Raw genomic sequence first — 19,489 nt, 5'->3', positions numbered from 1 at the left:
GTATTCAGCTGCCGACTCCGAGGAAGAAACTGCTTGTTGTCTGTGACCTAAAATATATAGGTTTTATTAGTAGATGTCAGGGAAAAAAACAAAATGTTGTAAAATAATAAAAATACCATTTGTGCTTGGGTCCCCGCCAGTCTCTGTATCTGGTCAGTCTTAACGAAATTGTAATTCCTACAGCTAATCAGATGCCGAAACAGTGAGTAACATAGCCAGAGATTGGGGGAATGGAGGAGATGTCTTAGTCAGCAATTCAGCTTATGTTCCAGTCCATATAAGACTAGAGAATACAACATCTACACGTTCTATCTCCTATGTTTCCCTTATTATCTCCAGTAATTGTATTATTACACAGGATTTTATGATGTTACATCGGCTCATCTTCTCATTCAGGTCTCTACAATATCGGATCCTCTCAATGAAGATCTTCTATATAAGAGAATTTTCCTGATTTACCCATCAAGGATGGCTATGGACAGAGACAAGATGGCGGAGAGGATATTACACCTCACCCTAGAGATCCTCTTCCGGCTTACTGGAGAGGTGAGAGATTCTGATGATGTCACATTACATCATTCTTATCTATGGGAATAACAGATGGACAGAACTGGGGAGATGAGGACTCTGGAAATGTCTGTAGTGAGATTTATTAATGTCTCTCCATAACCAGGATTACACAGTAGTGAAGAAGACCTCTAGTGAGCGCTGTCAGGACCCTGTGTCTGAGGGATGGGGAAGACCCCTGAGCCCAAACAATGAGCCTCCACCTTACCCCCTGATACATGAGGACATCAATGACCTGAAGATCCTAGAACTCACCTACAAGATGATTGGGCTGCTGACTGGAGAGGTAACACTGCTGGGAATGCTGGGACATTATACAGTAACACTATGAAGGGATCGGGGGATGACGGTATCATTGTGTATGTCAGGTTCCTATAAGGTGTCAGGATGTCGCCGTCTATTTCTCCATGGAGGAGTGGGAGTATTTAGAAGGACATAAAGATCTGTACAAGGACGTCATGATGGAGTTTCCCCAGCCCCTCACATCACCAGGTAATAGACAGGACTAAATACACACAGCCTATTATCTGTATGTAAAGAATGAATTCAGTCCCTGTATGTTTCCTCCAGTTCTATCCAGTAAGAGGACAACACCAGAGAGATGCCCCCGTCCTCTTCTTCCACAGGACTGTAAACAAGAAGATCTCAATGTTCCTCAGGATCATCAGGTAGGTGGAGAGAAGGTGACATGAGATCTCCCCTATGATGTGTAGGCGGCTGTGAAGGTCTTGTGCTCAGTCTTGTTTTATGCCCCAGTATTATATGATTTATACTTGTATAATGAGAATAGTGGAGATGGCAGGATTAGAGCTGATCATAGATGTGACTTCTCCATCTGTCTGTGACTTTTACAATTTTTGTTTCAGGGTGAAGATCTGACCCATATTAATACTACAGAGACCTATGTGAGGGGTGATGAGCGGTGTAAAGAGGAGATTCCTACATATGACTACCCAGGTGAGTAGTAACCACTAAATGCAGATTCTTCTCAGTCACCGGCTGTGGCTGCTTTATCGATGGTGTAGTCCGCCGGCCTTATTACAATAGTGTGATTACAAATTGGCCTCAAATCCACAACACTCTCCTCCACCCAAAACTGTTCAAATGACTTTGGGCATTGAAAGCCCTTTTCTAAAGAACTTACCTCCTGGAGGATCCACCTACTCCCTGGGATTAGAAGACTCTGACCTTTACCTGCCCAGATCTGTAAGCAACAAAGCCAAATGACAGCGTACGTAGAATGTCCTGACAAGTTAGAAAATCATTTGAAGAAAAATATTATGATCAGCCTGTAAGAGAAAGTGGAGGATAATGATGCTGTTGGCTTCCTAGAACTCTGATATCTTATTGGATGAATCTACCTTCTCTCCCTTCTGTGCTTCTGAATGTGCTCATATGGTCCCTACAAGACCAGGTCCAGTCATTCTAGTCGAACTTTGCTTTTATGAGCGACAACTAAGGTCGGGGAACGTCATTGATGGAGTAGCGGGTCACAGGGGCTAGAGCCGTCGGCACCAGCTAACTCCTGTTGCCACTGCTAAAGATACATAAATATTCACTGCATTCCACGCCAATGGGCTTGGAGGGCAATGAATATTCATTTCTCTTTAATAATAATATCTTGGTATGTTTGGCCCCCAACCCCGGTCCTAGTATGCATGACCTCATCCTTATAATTGGCCCACACCCCCATCCCCAGTCTGGTATGCATGACGCCATCAGAAAACATTAAAATAAACTATTACACTTACCTTCCCGGCGCTCTCTTCCATCGTCCTACTCCGGTGTCAGCAACTGCTATATGCTTGTAAACAGCGCGTGGCAGGGACGTCATATCCTGCTCACAAGCAGAGCACAGCCGCCAGGACTGTGTGCACAAAGAGCAGTGAGTATTCATTGCTCTTCAGTAGCACGCAGTGTCAGCCGCCGGCTTTCTGCTGCTACCGGCGGTCACGTGTGCCGATTCTTAAGAGAAATGAATATTCATGAATACTCACTGTTCTCTGCACTGCTTACCAGCATAAAGCAGTTGTTGGCACCGGAGCAGAAGGCTCCGAGGGAGCGCCGGGTAGGTAAGTGTAATGGTTTGTTTTTTTATTGCTTTCTGATGGGGCCATGCAAACCAGGATAGGGATGGGGGTGGGGGTCACTTATAAGGATGGGGCCCTGCATACCAGGATGAGATGGGGCCCTGTATACCAGGACGAGATGGAGGCCCTGCATACCAGGATAGGGATGGGACCATGCATACTAGGACAAGATGGGGGCCCTGCGTACCAGGATAGGGATGATGGGACCATGCACACCAGGATAGGGATGAGGCCCCATGCATACTACAACAAGATGGGGCCCTGCATATCAGGATAAGGATGAGGGGGCCATGCATACCAGGGTAAGGATGAGGGGGCCATGTGTATCAGATAGGGGATGAGGGGACCATATATACCAGGATAGGGGATATTAAGTACAGAATTAACCACATTTTGTGCTTCAATTTTTTTCCTCATTTCCTCCTTTAAAACCTAGGTGCTTCCTATGGTGCGGTGTATCTTATAGTCTGAAAAAATACAGTAGTTTCAAGGAGGATTGTGATAAACTACAGGAAAAACATTACACCTGTGCCATGTGCAGGGGTGGATTAAGGGTAGCCAGGGCCCCGGGCTGTTCACACACTGTGGGCCCCCCCGGTCATGTGACGGGGATCATGTGACGGGGGTCATGAGACGGGGGTCATGAGACGGGGGTCATGAGACGGGGGTCATGATATACCCGAACCAGATTATTCCAGAAAAATGGCCGGGCCCTACTCTACTGTAACCTATTAAATATTTGTTAAAATCTGCAATACAATTTAGGTATATCTTGACCAATAATATCACATACAAGGAACAAATACCACCGCACCATGACCAGACCACAAATTACAACCACAGTGATCGAATAATATCACATACAAAGAACAAATACCACCGCACCATGTCAAGACCACATATTACCACCACTTGATGACCAAATAGCACATACAAGGGACAAATACCACAACACCATTTCCAGACCACATATTACCACCACATAGTGACTGAATACTACAATACTGATCAGTAATGAAAAAAAAGCAAAAAAACACAATGCTATCACCATAAGTGCCAGTATTCACAGGAGATCTGTAATTAGTATGCAGTGTCTGTGTAGAGGTAATACAGAGATCACTGGTGGTATTATACACAGGAGCTCTGTATATAATGTATAGATAATACAGTGATCACTGGTGACATTGTACACAGGACCGCTGTATATAGTATACAGTGTATAGTGTCAGTGTATAGGTAACACTGACTCACCAGTGACGTCTCTAGGTGAAGTCCTTCATCTTTCATCCAGCACAGACCGCCATCATTTCTTCCAGCCAGGACTCGTTTCTGCAGGAAATAACACAGTTATCTCGAGCTCCGCTTGCAGAACACATTACTTAATTTTTCACAACTTCTACATTACACCACATGAAGATAAAAAGGTGATATAGTGTCACTCTGCACAGTAACAGGACCGCCCCCCCATTTAGAACAGTATACTCAAAAAATAAAATAAATACATCACTGCAGTAATAATATCCCTTAATTAGCCCCTATGGTAATAATATTCCCCACCCTGGCCCCGTTTATCTCATTCCTGGCTCCAGCCATATGTTCTCCCATCCTGCACTCATGAGTATCCATTCTACACCATATGATCTCCCCATCCTGCCCCATCTGTCTCCATCGTATCCATCCTGCCCCATGATCCAATCCTGCCCCGTGTCTCCAATCATGCCCCGTGTCTCCATTCTGCCCATGCCTCCAGTCCTGCCCCCAGTGTGTCCAGCATATTACCCCCAGTGTGTCCAGCATATTACCCCCAGTGTGTCCAGCAATCTGCCCCAGTATGTCCAGCATATTGCCCCCAGACAGTGTGTCCAGCAATCTGCCCCAGTGTGTCCAGCAATCTGGCCCAGTGTCTCCAGCATTGCCCCAGTGTGTCCAGCAATCATCTGCCCCAGTGTCTCCAGCATTGCCCCTGTGTGTCCAGCAATCATCTGCCCCAGTGTCTCCAGCAATCTGCCCCACTGTCTCCAGCAATCTTACCCACTGTCTCCAGCATTGCCCCCCAGTGTGTCCTCCAGCAATCTGCCCCACTGTCTCCAGCATTGCCCCACTGTCTCCAGCATTGCCCCACTGTCTCCAGCATTGCCCCCAGTGTGTCCAGCATTGCCCCCCAGTGTGTCCTCCAATCTGCCCCACTGTCTCCAGCATTGCCCCCAGTGTGTCCTCCAATCTGCCCCAGTGTCTCCAGCATTGCCCTTAGTGTGTCCTCCAATCTGCCCCACTGTCTCCAGCATTGCCCCCAGTGTGTCCTCCAATCTGCCCCACTGTCTCCCGCATTGCCCCCAGTGTGTCCTCCAATCTGCCCCACTGTCTCCAGCATTGCCCCCAGTGTGTCCTCCAATCTGCCCCAGTGTCTCCAGCATTGCCCCCAGTGTGTCCTCCAATCTGCCCCACTGTCTCCAGCATTGCCCCCAGTGTGTCCTCCAATCTGCCCCAGTGTCTCCAGCATTGCCCTTAGTGTGTCCTCCAATCTGCCCCAGTGTCTCCAGCATTGCCCTTAGTGTGTCCTCCAATCTGCCCCACTGTCTCCAGCATTGCCCCCAGTGTGTCCTCCAATCTGCCCCAGTGTCTCCAGCATTGCCCCCCAGTGTCCTCCAATCTGCCCCACTGTCTCCAGCATTGCCCCCAGTGTGTCCTCCAATCTGCCCCAGTGTCTCCAGCATTGCCCTTAGTGTGTCCTCCAATCTGCCCCACTGTCTCCAGCATTGCCCCCAGTGTGTCCTCCAGCATTGCCCCCCAGTGTGTCCTCCAGCATTGCCCCCCAGTGTGTCCTCCAGCATTGCCCCCAGTGTGTCCTCCAGCATTGCCCCCCAGTGTGTCCTCCAGCATTGCCCCCCAGTGTCTCCAGCATTGCCCTTAGTGTGTCCTCCAATCTGCCCCACTGTCTCCAGCATTGCCCCCCAGTGTGTCCTCCAATCTTCCCCAGTGTCTCCAGCATTGTCCCCCAGTGTGTCCTCCAGCATTGCCCCCCAGTGTGTCCACCGATAACTGATAACTGATCAAAAAAAACAAAAAACAAGCAGTCTCCTCACCTGTCCGCGCTCCAGGCGGCGAGCTCCCTGAAGCAGCGCACACTCGCCGGCGACTGACAATGACGTCAGACGCCGGCGACGTGTGCGCTGCGGCCGACTTCAGCTGCCAGCCTCCAATTGGCTGGCGGCTGTTGTTGTTAACTATTGATGTGCGGGCGCGTGCCCGCACGTCAATAGGAAACCGCCGCAGCGCCGGAAGGGGCCCGGTGAGCAGATGAGAAGGGGCCCGATGCGGGCCCCCTCTCTCTGTCCACCGGATCCGGGGGCACATACATGCCGGCCCGGCGGTGGGCATTCACAGACGATTAGTGGAGGGTCAATCTGTGCGGCAGCCCAGGGCCCCCCCAGACCACTGGGCCCTGGGCTACCGCCCATATTGACCCTCTGATAATCCGCCCCTGGCCATGTGTAAGATAGCGCTTACGGAATGTGTTGGGGGGACACGCTAATTCAAAGCAAACTTCATAACCCCGCCGAGTTACAGCAATCACCTCCACAAGTGCTTCCTGGACCGTTGATCGCAGTCTAGCACCATATGTAAGATAGCGCTTACTGAATGTATTGGGGGACACTCACTTGGCTGCGAGATTTAAGGCACACAGGAACATTTTCCACTTAAACAGTCTATGCGATTTATTATGCAGTCATAAACCGTACCACGTACATTCCATTACACACTGTACCGAAACATGACACTAAGTTGCGCTCACAAAACATGCTGGACCTTACTCCGTCCAGTTACCATGGGTGACCGCACAGTTCATTAACTGACCCGCGTCAGAACACACAGTCCCCCAACCCTCCGTTACCTTCCTGGAGCTCCTGCTCCACACGCAGACCTCCTCTCAGTCCTCTCTCCTGGGGAAACTGTCTAACTGGGATCACCATCCTTGTGACCATTGCACTCACGACAGTCCAGACCCGCAGAAGAAACAGTAGCTTCCCAACGCAGTGCCATCACAGACTCTGCACATACGGCCTCTCCATGTGCTATTCAGGAAGTCCTACTCCCAGGATCTTCCAACACAGACCTTCAGATCCATGGGCTCACCATGTGCTCTTCAGGTATCTGATCCTACTTCCAGGATCTCCCAACACTCAGGGCATCCAGGATCTTAGAACACACAGACCATTCAGGTCCATACACTCTCTCCCCCAGACACATGTGACCCAAACCATGGTCACGTTATGTACCTGTAACCACTCCCATAGGTGGGATGTGTGTGTGGTTAGTCAGACCTGCCCAGCTCTCCCTTTAAGCCTGTAAGCCTCCCTTTAAAGCTACACAAACACAACTCTTATGGAACTACAAGTCCCAGAACAACAATACTGGCTTACAGTGCAGACTCCCTCTGCGACACATACTGGCCATTTACAATTAAGCCAAACACTGTTTCACAAACCCAGTTACGCCTCCATGCGTATCCTGAGGAGCCCACACATCGCCCCCTAGCTGCAGCATGGGTCACTGCATCACACATGGTATATCTCTAAGCTGTACATGGCTGATGGCTGTAATATACATTTATTCACGCCTGCAGGAGATGTGTTGGCATGGCTCGAGCCCTGGTTTCATAGACTTAAACAACATGAATTCCATTATGTTTTCCATCCTAAGGAATTCAGATTACTGCACAATTTCTCCTGAAATGGGGGCGCTAATACATTCTCTATGCTTTTGGTCAGGACTCATAGTAGCTCCAATGGTCCACCATAAACTCCGGTTTAGTGTTCTCCCCTCTTACAAACATTGTTGTTGGGAATGTAACATTTTTTTTATTCTGTCTTTTTTTTACCTGTTCATTCTGTATGATAGTTTGATTGTGGTGGGATCGGCCTTCATGACTAATGTGAGTCTGTAACTCTCTGATAGTCTTGAAAAAAAAAAGCTCTTCATTGCCTCTTCCAAATGCTTAAGATCTAAATTTAAAGGGAACCTGTCAGCAGGATTGTGCACAGCAACTTACACACCGTGTCAGGTCAGTGCCGTTATACTGCTTAAAATGATACCTTGGCTGACGAAATCTGTCTTGCGGTTGTTGTTTAATCGTTATTTGTAGTTTTCGGTTAATGAGATTCTCGTGCTCTGGGGCGGGGCTGTGGGTGGGGCTGTGGGCGGGGCTTTATGTGTTGCTCTGCTTACATATTCATCTGTATTGGCTTATGACAGGTCCCTGATCCCTCAGTGACCTGCCCCCTATTTTACATAATGCATATAATAGTGTTAATATTATTGTTGATAATATATATAATATTGTGGCTAATGTAAGGAAAATTTTTTTTACAAATGACACTGGCGGCACCTGTGCAGTAGTATCTATCTCTTACTTACAGATGCTACTGCGCAGGCGCCGCCATCGTCGGTGACATTTTGCTGGAAGTAATTTTTTATGTAAAATAGGTGGCAGGTCAGTGAAGGATCAGTGACCTGTCATAAGCCAATACAGATGAATATATACGCAGAGCACCACCTAAAGCCCCACCCTGAAGCACAAGAATCTCATTAACTGAAAACTACAAATACAGATTAACCCCTTCCCGACCTTTGGCGCCACATAGGCGTCATGAAAGTCGGTGCCAATCTGACCTGTGACACCTATGTGGCGTCATGGAGGGATCACGTCCCTGCAGATCGAGTGAAAGGGTTAACTCCAATTTCACCCGACCTGCAGGGACAGGGGGAGTGGTAGTACAGCCCAGGGGGGGGGTAGCTTCGCCCCCCGTGGCTACGATCGCTCTGATTGGCTGTTGAAAGTGAAACAGCCAATCAGAGCAATCTGTAATATTTCACCTATGAAAATTGGTGAAATATTACAATCCAGCCATGGCCGATGCTGCAATAGCATCGGCCATGGCTGGAGACCCCGATCTGGCCCCCCCACCGACTGACGGCGGCGATCTGCAGCTGCTGTCAGCGTTCCGTACCCCTCCGTCCTGTCCTAAGCACCTTCCTCTCCCCTCCGACCCTCCCCCGTCCTCCCCTCCGCCCTAACCCCCCCCCCCCCCGCTGTCGGATCGCACCCCCCCATACTTACCTAGTCCCGGTGTCCCTCCCGGTGTCCTCGGTTTTCTCACATGGGCGCCGCCATCTTGGAAAATGGCGGGCGCATGCGCAGTGCGCCCGCCAAATCTGCCGGCCAGCAGATTCGTTCCCTGTACATTTTGATCGCTGTGATAGGTTCTATCACAGCGATCAAAATAAAAAAAATTGTAAATAAACCCCCACCTTTATCCCCCCCCATAGGTAGGGAAAATAATAAAATACAGAAAATATATTTATTTTTGTTTTTCCGTTAGGGTTAGGGGTAGGGTTGCACTTAGGGTTAGGATTGCACTTAGGGTTAGGGTTGCACTTAGGGTTAGCGTTGCACTTAGGGTTAGGGTTGCACTTAGGGTTAGGGTTGCACTTACGGTTGCACTTAGGGTTAGGGTTGCACTTAGGGCTAGGGTTGCACTTAGAGTTAGGCTTGCACTTAGGGTTAGGGTTGCACTTAGGGTTAGGGTTGCATTTAGGGCTAGGGTTGCATTTAGGGCTAGGGTTGCACTTAGGGTTAGGGTTGCACTTAGGGCTAGGGCTGCACTTAGGGCTAGGGTTGCACTTAGGGCTAGGGTTGCACTTAGGGTTGCACTTAGGGTCAGGGTTGCACTTAGGGTTATGGTTGCACTTAGGGATATCGTTGCACTTAGGGTTAGGGTTGCACTTAGGGTTAGGGTTACACTTAGGGTTAGTGTTGCACTTAGGGCTAGGGTTGCACTTAGGGATATCGTTGCACTTAGCGTTGCACTTAGGGTTGGGGTTGCACTTAGGGTTAGTGTTGCACTTAGGGCTAGGGTTGCACTTAGGCTGAGGGTTGCACTTAGGGATATCGTTGCACTAAGGGTTGCACTTAGGGTTGGGGTTGCACTTAGGGTTAGTGTTGTACTTAGGGCTAGGGTTGCACTTAGGGCTAGGGTTGCACTTAGGGCTAGGGTTAGAATTAGGGTAAGGGTTGCAGTTAGGGCTAGGGTTGGAATTAGGGTTAGAATTAGGCTATGTGCACACGGTGAAGGATTTGGCTGTGGATCTGCAGTGGATTGGTCGCTGCGGATTCGTAGCAGTTTTCCATCACGTTTACAGTACCACATAAAACTATGGAAAACCAAATCCGCTGTGCCCATGGTGCGGAAAATACAGCGAAGAAACGCTGCGTTGTATTTTCCGCAGCATGTCAATTCCTTGTGCGGATTCCGCAGCGTTTTACACCTGCTCCATAGTAGGAATCCGCAGGTGAAATCCACACAAAAAACACTGGAAATCCGCAGGTAAAGGGCAGTGCGTTTTACCTGCAGATTTTTCAAAGACGGTGCGGAAAAATCCGCACACAAATCCGCAATGTGGTAACATAGCCTTAGGGTTAGGACTGGAATTAGAGTTAGGGTTGGAATTAAGGTTAAGACTAGGGTTAGGGGTGTGTTGGGGTTAGGGTTGGAGTTAGAATTGAGGGGTTTCCACTGTTTAGGCACATCAGGGGGTCTCCAAATGCGACATGGCGCCACCATTGATTCCAGCCAGTCTTGCGTTGAAAAAGTCAAATGGTGCTCTCTCCCTTCCGAGCCCCGACGTGTGCCCAAACAGTGGTTTACCCCCTCATATGGGGTATCAGCGTACGCAGGAGAAACTGGACAACAACTTTTGGGGTCCAATTTCTCCTGTTACCCTTGGGAAAATGAAAAATTGCGGGCTAAAAATTATTTTTGAGGAAAGAAAAATGATTTTTTATTTTCACGGCTCTGCGTTATAAACTTCTGTGAAGCACTTGGGGGTTCAAAGTGCTCACCACACATCTATATAAGTTCCTTTGGGGGTCTAGTTTCCAAAATGGGGTCACTTTTGGGGGGTTTCTACTGTTTAGGCACATCAGGAGCTCTGCAAACGCAATGTGACGCCCGCAGAGCATTCCATCAAAGTCTGCATTTCAAAACGTCACTACTTCACTTCCGAGCCCCGGCATGTGCCCAAACAGTGGTTTACCCCCACATATGAGGTATCAGCGTACTCAGGAGAAACTGGACAACAACTTTTGGGGTCAAATTTCTCCTGTTACCCTTGGGAAAACAAAAAATTCTGGGCTAAAAAATTATTTTTGAGGAAAGAAAACTTCTGTGAAGCACTTGGGGGTTCAAAGTGCTCACCACACATCTAGATTAGTTCCTTTGGGGGTCTAGTTTCCAAAATGGGGCCACTTGTGGGGGAGCTCCAATGTTTAGGCACACAGGGGCTCTCCAAACGTGACATGGTGTCCGCTAATGATTGGAGCTAATTTTCCATTTAAAAAGCCAAATGGCATGCCTTCCCTTCCGAGCCCTGCCGTGCACCCAAACAGTGGTTTACCCCCACATATGGGGTATCAGCGTACTCAAGACAAACTGGACAACAACATTTGGGGTCCAATTTCTACTGTTACCCTTGGGAAAATAAAAAATTCCGGGCTAAAAAATCATTTTTGAGGAAAGAAAAATTATTTTTTATTTTCACGGCTCTGTGTTATAAACTTCTGTGAAGCACCTGGGGGTTTAAAGTGTTCACTATGCATCTAGATAAGTTCCTTGGGGGGGTCTAGTTTCCAAAATGGGGTCACTTGTGGGGGAGCTCCAATGTTTAGGCACACAGGGGCTCTCCAAACGCGTCATGGTGTCCGCTAACGATGGAGATAATTTTTCATTCAAAAAGTCAAAGGGCGCTCCTTCCCTTCCGAGCCTTACCATGTGCCCAAACAGTGGTTTACCCCCATATGTGAGGTATCGGTATACTCAGGACAAATTGGACAACAACTTTCGTGGTCCAGTTTCTCCTTTTACCCTTGGGAAAATAAAAAAATTGTTGCTAAAAGATCATTTTTGTGACTAAAAAGTTAAATGTTCATTTTTTCCTTCCATGTTGCTTCTGCTGCTGTGAAACACCTGAAGGGTTAATAAACTTCTTGAATGTGGGTTTGAGCACCTTGAGGGGTGCAGTTTTTAGAATGGTGTCACTTTTGGGTATTTTCAGCCATATAGAACGCTCAAACTGACTTAAAATGTGAGGTGGTCCCTAAAAAAAATGGTTTTGTAAATTTTGTTGTAAAAATGAGAAATCACTGGTCAAGTTTTAACCCTTATAACTTCCTAGCAAAAAAAAAAAATTGTTTCCAAAATTGTGCTGATGTAAAGTAGACATGTGGGAAATGTGATTTATTAACTATTTTGTGTCACATAACTTTCTGGTTTAACAGAATAAAAATTCAAAATGTGAAAATTGCGAAATTTTCTAAATTTTCGCCAAATTTCCATTTTTTTCACAAATAAACGCAGAAATTATCGACCTAAATTTACCACTAACATGAAGCCCAATATGTCATGAAAGAATAATTTTCAGAATCGCTAGGATCCGTTGTAGCGTTCCTGAGTTATTACCTCATAAAGGAACACTGGTCAGAATTGCAAAAAATGGCCAGGTCATTAAGGTCAAAATAGGCTGGGTCATGAAGGGGTTAAACATTTACCAACCCGCAGCTACCCAGAAAAGGCATATCTATTAGATGCGCCAATTCTGGCACTTTGCCTGGCTGTTTCCACTTGCCTGTAGTGGTGGCATATTTTTGGGGTTGATGTCACCTTTGTATTGTCAGGTGACATCAAGCCCATGGCTTAGTAATGGATAGGTGTCTATCCATTACTAACATCATAGTTACATGGTAAATAAAGACACAGCCAGGATGAAGTCTTTTATTCAAAATAAAACAAAACACAGTTTTCCATTTTTATTTAAGAATAACAAACACAGTTATACTCACCTAACACCTATTTCCACCGAAGCCCTCATTCTCCTGTAATAAAAATAAAATAAAAAACAACAATATACCATACCTGTCTGTCGTTCTGTCCCACGCCGTAATTCATGTCTGGGGGATAATTAATTGGCAACCTGGATGGTGCCAAATTGTGACTGTCCAGGCTGAGAACTACTGGTGAATGAGCTGCTGCGAGTGCAGCATCATTAACCAGCTCTGACATCATCGAGGCTCCCAGTCGGGCTGAACTGCAGTGACCTCAGGACCATGGGAAATATTCAGTGATGAGGTCACCACAGTTCAAGCTAAGTGACTTCACAGCAGATCACCATGAGAACTGTGTTTTGTTTTAATTCTAATGAAAGACTTTATTCTGGCTGTGTCTTTATTTACCAAATAGCTATAGGATTAGTAATGGGGAGGTGTCTTATAGGCACATTTCCATTACTAAGTCGTGGGCATGATGTCACCTGGAAATACAAGGGTGAGATCAACCTCACAAATATGAACTCCACTTTCCACCGCTACAGGGCAAGTGGAAAGAGCCAGGCAAAGCACCAGAATTGGTGCATCTAATAGATAAGCCATTTCTGGGCAGCTGCGGTCTGCTATTTTTAGGCTGGGTTGTCAATATCCATGGCCCCTTACCAGCCTGAGAATACCAGCCCCCAGTTGTCAGCTTTTTAGCAAGGCTGGTTGTCAAAAATGGGGGGACCCCCATATAATTTTTTTAAATTATTTATTTAAATAATTTAAAAAAAAAGTGTGGGGACCCCTCTATTCTTGACAACCAGCCTTTGCTGAAGCTGACAGCTGAGGGTTGCAGTCTCCAGTTATGAGTTTTGCCAGACTGGTTAAAGAAAATACAGGGGAACCCACGCCAGGTTTTTCATTAATGTATTTAGTTATAGAGCAGGCGGCGGGTAAGAAATACCCCCATCATCCGCTCCTGGTGTCACTGTTCTTAGCGGCAGCAGGTGTAGGTTAATGGGAGTAATAGTCCCAAAAGCCCCACCTGCTGTCATCATTCTGACTTTAATATAACTCTCATAATTCTCCTCGCTAGCAGAGCAGGGGAGAATGATGAGAGCATCTTCAGCACCCACTGCCTGGGAACAGTGCTTACTGTAGGTCTTCTTCCCTGCCAGCCGTCCATGTGGTACTGATGCTACATACGAGCGACACACGGTTGCCACACGTGTGCCACACGTGTGCCACAAGTATTACAAACATGGACATCTCTGGTACTGTTTTTTCCGGTGCCGGAAATATCAGGACGTATGAAACCGGCCTTATACACAGTTCTCTTTAAATGCCTAATATTTCTTCTTCAAACTCATCAGACTGAAAATATTGGAGGTTACGATAGTTTAGATTGTGAAGTCTCGGAGACTAATGTTAATTACACCAGAGAGATGCTAATAAGAGATAATCCACTGGGGCTTGACAAAAAAGAAATAATGAAGTTTCGAGCTGCCAATTGAGATAACAACCACCACCTGCTGTTACTAAATGAAAAGGTTTCACCACTAGTTACTCATTTATTACTGATGAAGACTGTTGAGTTTGATCATTTCAGTAGTTCCTAATCAGGCCCCATTTTTCATATCTGACATGTGTCACTTTATGTGGTGGTAAGTTTGGAATTCTTCACAAAGGATTATAGAAAACAAATGGATCTTACAAATTATTTTCCAGATTTGCACAATACCCTATATACGGTTGTACACTACTGTCTGGGCACATGGCAGTGTTCAGAAGGGAAGGAGCACCATTTAGCTATTAGAATACGGATCTTGCTGGAATAGTTTAATGACACAATGTATTGGGAGCACTGTTCATGGTCATTTGGCAGCTCAAAAGATGTCCACCATGAACATGCTTGGCACTATCTTCTCTGCTTTCCATATTCCAAGGATTGCCTTGCTCATCACTCTTTAGCACCCTTACATGGAATCTGGACTTACAAAGGTACCCCTAGGCTTGGACCATGGTGTTATCTGCTATTCTGTGGTGTTAGATGGTGAGAAGAATAGTCAGGTAGCTGGGTCAGAACCAGAAGGACAGAATACAGAATCAGAAGATGCAAGAGTAGTCAGTAAACTGGCCACGGTCACAACAGGAAACAAATACACAAGCCGCAAGCTGAGCACAGAGGACTCAACCAGAGAACAACGCGGTATCAGGCAGATTCCGGCAATGTGCTTTGAGGTTTAGTAGGGTGTGGTACTTTACAATTGGCTGAAGTAGGGAGCAGATTTCTCCAGCTGGACAGCAGGAACAGATCCCAGATGAGATTGGACACACCATATGCAGAAGCCCTAATATAACTAAATGACAGAAAACTAGAACAGTCAAAATCCCCATAAAGTGATTCCATTTTATAAATTAATTCACTGAGGGTTATGATCCTTAGGAGGAGTGACTATTTTGACTCCACAGCCACTTTCTGTAAATTAACACGCAGTGGATGTTGGAGAGTGAAAAATTACACAATTGCCATTTTATTACCAATATATAGTGCCCAAATTGTGCTCCAGGAGACACAAACCATAAATTAAATGGGTTCTTATCACTATAGTATTGCTAAATACAGGGATCCTAAATGTTGTTTGAGCACACTGCAAGAATGTCATTGTCTTGGTTAATAATTAAAGTTTTTATGGACAGTTTAAGTAGAAATGTTCAAAAATATAAAACTCAAGGATATTTTATTAGAAAATAGTTTTTTTTTATCTTAGCAGATGACTGTACCAGGAGATTAGAGGGACAGCTGACATCTTCAATTTTTAAATCTGATGATCTTGAGATCCTACAAGATACAACTGAAGTGATTGCTATTACTCCAGATATACCATCATCCATTCACAGCAAAGATCTGTCATCTGATCCTATGAAACATGTCCCATCTTCTGATTCATTACCGACTACTAAGGAAAATCAAAGTCCAAAAAGAGGCAATAAAAAACAAACTGCTCCTAAAGCAAAGAAGCCATTTTCATGTTCAGAATGTGGGAAATATTTTACATGGAAATCACATTTTGTTACTCACCAGAGAATTCACACTGGAGTGAAACCTTTTTCATGTTCAGAATGTGGGAAACATTTTTCACAGAAATCACATTATGTTACCCACCAGAGAACTCACACAGGGGACAAGCCTTTTTCCTGTTCAGAATGTGGGAAATGTTTTAATCAGAAATCGGCTCTCGATACCCACCAGAGAGTTCACACAGGGGAGAAGCCTTTTTCCTGTTCAGAATGTGGGAAATGCTTTAATCAGAAATCGTCTCTCAATACCCACCAGAGAGCTCACACAGGGGAGAAGCCTTTTTACTGTTCAGAATGTGGGAAATGTTTTAATCATAAATCGGTTCTTGATAGCCACCAAAGAGCTCACACAGGGGAGAAGCCTTTTTCCTGTTCAGAATGTGGGAAATGCTTTAATCAGAAATCGTTTCTTGATAGACACCAGAGAACTCACACAGGGGAGAAGCCTTTTTCCTGTTCAGAATGTAGGAAATGTTTTAACAATAAATCAGATTGTCTTACGCACCAGAGAATCCACACAGGGGAGAAGCCTTTTTCCTGTTCAGAATGTGGGAAATGTTTTGCACATAAAACAAATGTTGTTATACACCAGAGAACCCACACAGGAGAAAAGCCTTTTTCCTGTTCAGAATGTGGGAAATGTTTCGCACATAAATCACATTTTGTTACCCACCAAAGAACTCACACAGGGGAGAAGCCTTTTTCCTGTACAGAATGTGGGAAATATTTTGCACAGAAATCACATTTTGTTTCCCACCAGAGAACTCACACAGGGGAGAAGCCTTTTGCCTGTTCAGAATGTGGGAAATGTTTTATCAATAAATCAGATTGTGTTACGCACCAGAGAATTCACACAGGGAAGAAGCCTTTTTCCTGTTCAGAATGCAGGAAATGTTTTAACCGGAAAGCGCTTCTCGTTAGACATCAGAGCAGTCACACAAAGAACAAGCCTTTTTCATTTTCTTAATGTATGAAATATTTTACTTGGAAACTAACTGTTAATAAACATCAGAGATGTCACATAGGGGATAAGCCATTTTTATGTTCATATTGTTGGAATAGTTTTAACCAAAATTGGATCTTCTTAAATGGGTTGTCTCTTGTCATTCCTCATGTTTGCTGACAAAAGGATAAAACTAAACATTATTAATTCCAAATGTTAAACAATACCCATTCACCCCCTGAAGGTTAGTCAGAAAGTGGCTAATAGAAAAAACATATAACTCGCGTCTCAGTACATAGGGTGAGGTGACGTATACACACTCGCACTCCAAGCCTCTCATTTCTACAGATTTTGTCGTCCTCACCAAAGATGACTTATCAGGAGACTTTATGTAATATTGACCTATATTCAAGCGAGACTAGACAAAACTAAACTAAAATCTTGTATCATGTTATCCAAAACAGTCAGAAAACTAAGCTATATATAGACAGATCCCAGACGTCATCAAACTATATGCTTCATAAGTTTATAAGCCACTCCAGTGTCAGAAACTTACCTGCTCCAAAGATCATTAGCAGCTTCTAACTAATTGCCATGCTGTGGTTTGTCAGGGAATGAGTGCAATATCTTTATAAAGACTAGGGATATGTGTAACCATGATGTCTGGGAGATCAGTGCAATTACTTAGTATGAGTATGGAAATTATCTCTGGAAGTTAAGTGTACCCTTAGGAGTATATACTGTATTTTCACATACAATCCATTCCTGACATTGGAGTGGCTTAGAAACTTACAAAATATATAGTTTGAAGTCTATGATCTGCCAATATATGGCTAGCTTTCTGACTGTTTTGGATAACATGATATGTGATTTTAGTTTTTTTTTTCGTTTAGTCACGCTTGAATATAGGCCAACTAGCTATTGAACCCGTTCTACGCCCGGGTGGCGAGCATTTATATTGGCATATGGTCTCAATCCTGGTATGTGCTGCTTCCATCCTGGGCCCTAATCTTGTCGTGTGCTGTTAACATCTTGTGCCCCCTTCCTATCTATAAGGTAGCACCCCCCCCACAGGCAGACTCTGTAGAATAAGGCAGCACCCCCCCCCCCACAGGCAGACTCTGTAGTATAAGGCAGCACCCCCCCACAGGTAGACCCAGCAGTATAAGGCAGCACCCCCCACAGGCAGACTATGTAGTATAAGGCAGCACCCACAGGCAGACTCTGTATTATAAGGCAGCACCCCTTCCCCCACAGGCAGACCCTGTAGTATAAGGCAGCACCCCCCACACAGGCAGACTCTAGTATAAGGCAGCATCCCCCCCATAGGCAGACTGCAGAATAAGGCAGCACACCTGTGAAGAAACCAGATTGTATCTTAATTTCCCAGACAACCATGTTTTTGAAACCAAAAGAACTGGCTTTTTATCTGTATATTGGCTTGTGAATTTAAGTGTTTATGTCTGGTGGGTCAAGAAGACAGACTTGCCAACTGATATACTATCTAACATACTGTGTAAGTCTGTAATAGTGACTGTACATAGGGTGTTTTAAGCTTTGCTTATTGATTTGTGCTGATATGCTAATAGTGCTATGTGATCCCATTACTATTGTTTACCTTATCTTGATGTTGGACCGAAGGACACTGGGTAATTCTAAAAATTGCTTACATGTCTTGGGTATAAAAAGACTCAGAGATCACATCATGAGAGACTGAAGTAACACAGAGCTACCAGCCGGACATTCTGCAAACCACACAACAGACAAGAGAAAGGACTGCAGCCAATTCATCATGGCACCATCACGAGGGACACTGATCTATGATTCTATAGGAAACAAGCTAGGGGTTTTCAGCTACGGTTGGAAGGACACAGATCTGATCAAGTGACCATCTCTGAACCATGGATGTGTTTGGAGAAAGCCAGGTTTGGGACCCGCTGGTCGCCTGGTTCCATGGAGATGGTCAGATAAGCCAGGTGGTGACTCTCGTGTTAACTGGCTTTGGACTTTGTATGGACTCTATGGACAATTCTTGGTCATCTCCCTACGCTTTTCGTTACTTCTTCTCTGTGTGTGCATCACAGGTGGAATAGCGACCCTGGGAGCTCTGACATCATGTCAACTGGCTTTGGACCTTGTACGGGCTTTTCTGGATCTTAGCCAAGGGTCTGCTCTCGGATATCTCCCTACACTTGTCGTTACCTCCTCTCTGCCATTATCTCGGCGAGTCAGTGGAAGGGTGAGGCCCTGTAATGTGCACCATCTTGGGGTAATTGCTGAGAGTGTTCTGTTTGCTATTGTGTGTTGTGGTTCAATAAAGTATTGCCACAATGTTTTACCTTAACTCTGTGTTGTCTGTGTAGTGTATTGACCACCGGAAGATAGAGCGGGCGTTCAGTGGTATGAGCCTTGGTCTATGTGGATCGCCCCCAGACACAGGGCCACGCGTTTCGGTACTGGGCCTCTCTGGTTCGGTTCTGAGGGTGTCACGGTGGCTAGACCCGGTCCGCGACCCTGCTAAGGGGCGTCCAATGAAGGTGGTGGTACAGTCTGTCAGGGGTTCGTGACGCCACCTGTGGTGTTCGGTCAGGGTGACCGACGCTGCTATGGGGTCCGCTGGGGTGATGGAATGGCAGCTGGATGGTATACCTTCCCACAGGTGAAGTAGGTCCCCAGGGCTTCCCAGTGGTGTAGGTAGCGATGGTGTGAGGTGCAGGCAATAACGAGGACACAAGGTTGCAGTCTCTTTACCGAAGACTTCAGGATCCTCAATCCAGAGCACGTTTAACAGGGCTATCAGAGACCGGCCGGTCTGATGGACACTTCCAGAGTTTCCCTCGCAGATAGAAATCATTGCCTACCACTAGCGCCTGTGTGTTGTAGTCCTACCCTGCTGAGCATTCGGAATAGTCCTCACAACTGCTGTTCTCGTTTCGTCGTTCTCTA

The 19,489-nt window shown here is 45.9% G+C and overlaps 1 protein-coding gene across 1 annotated transcript in view; it reads left to right on the top strand.

The window, feature by feature from the left end:
• Positions 1-18,880, top strand: part of LOC138666500 (zinc finger protein 250-like) — a 59,853-nt gene extending 40,973 nt beyond the window's left edge. Inside the window, exons 3-8 of the mRNA XM_069754715.1 lie at positions 397-546; positions 674-853; positions 936-1,059; positions 1,138-1,235; positions 1,434-1,524; positions 15,291-18,880. Of these exons, the coding sequence (XP_069610816.1) occupies positions 397-546; positions 674-853; positions 936-1,059; positions 1,138-1,235; positions 1,434-1,524; positions 15,291-16,567 (1,920 nt within the window). The 3' untranslated portion in view covers positions 16,568-18,880. The remainder of the gene's footprint in view (positions 1-396; positions 547-673; positions 854-935; positions 1,060-1,137; positions 1,236-1,433; positions 1,525-15,290) is intronic.
• Positions 18,881-19,489: the final 609 nt, after the last annotated feature.

Source organism: Ranitomeya imitator, chromosome 2, assembly GCF_032444005.1.
Source record: "Ranitomeya imitator isolate aRanImi1 chromosome 2, aRanImi1.pri, whole genome shotgun sequence".
Lineage (NCBI taxonomy): Eukaryota > Metazoa > Chordata > Amphibia > Anura > Dendrobatidae > Ranitomeya > Ranitomeya imitator.
The sequence above is the reverse complement of the archived record's forward strand: the minus strand, read 5'-3'. Positions and strand labels throughout refer to the sequence as shown.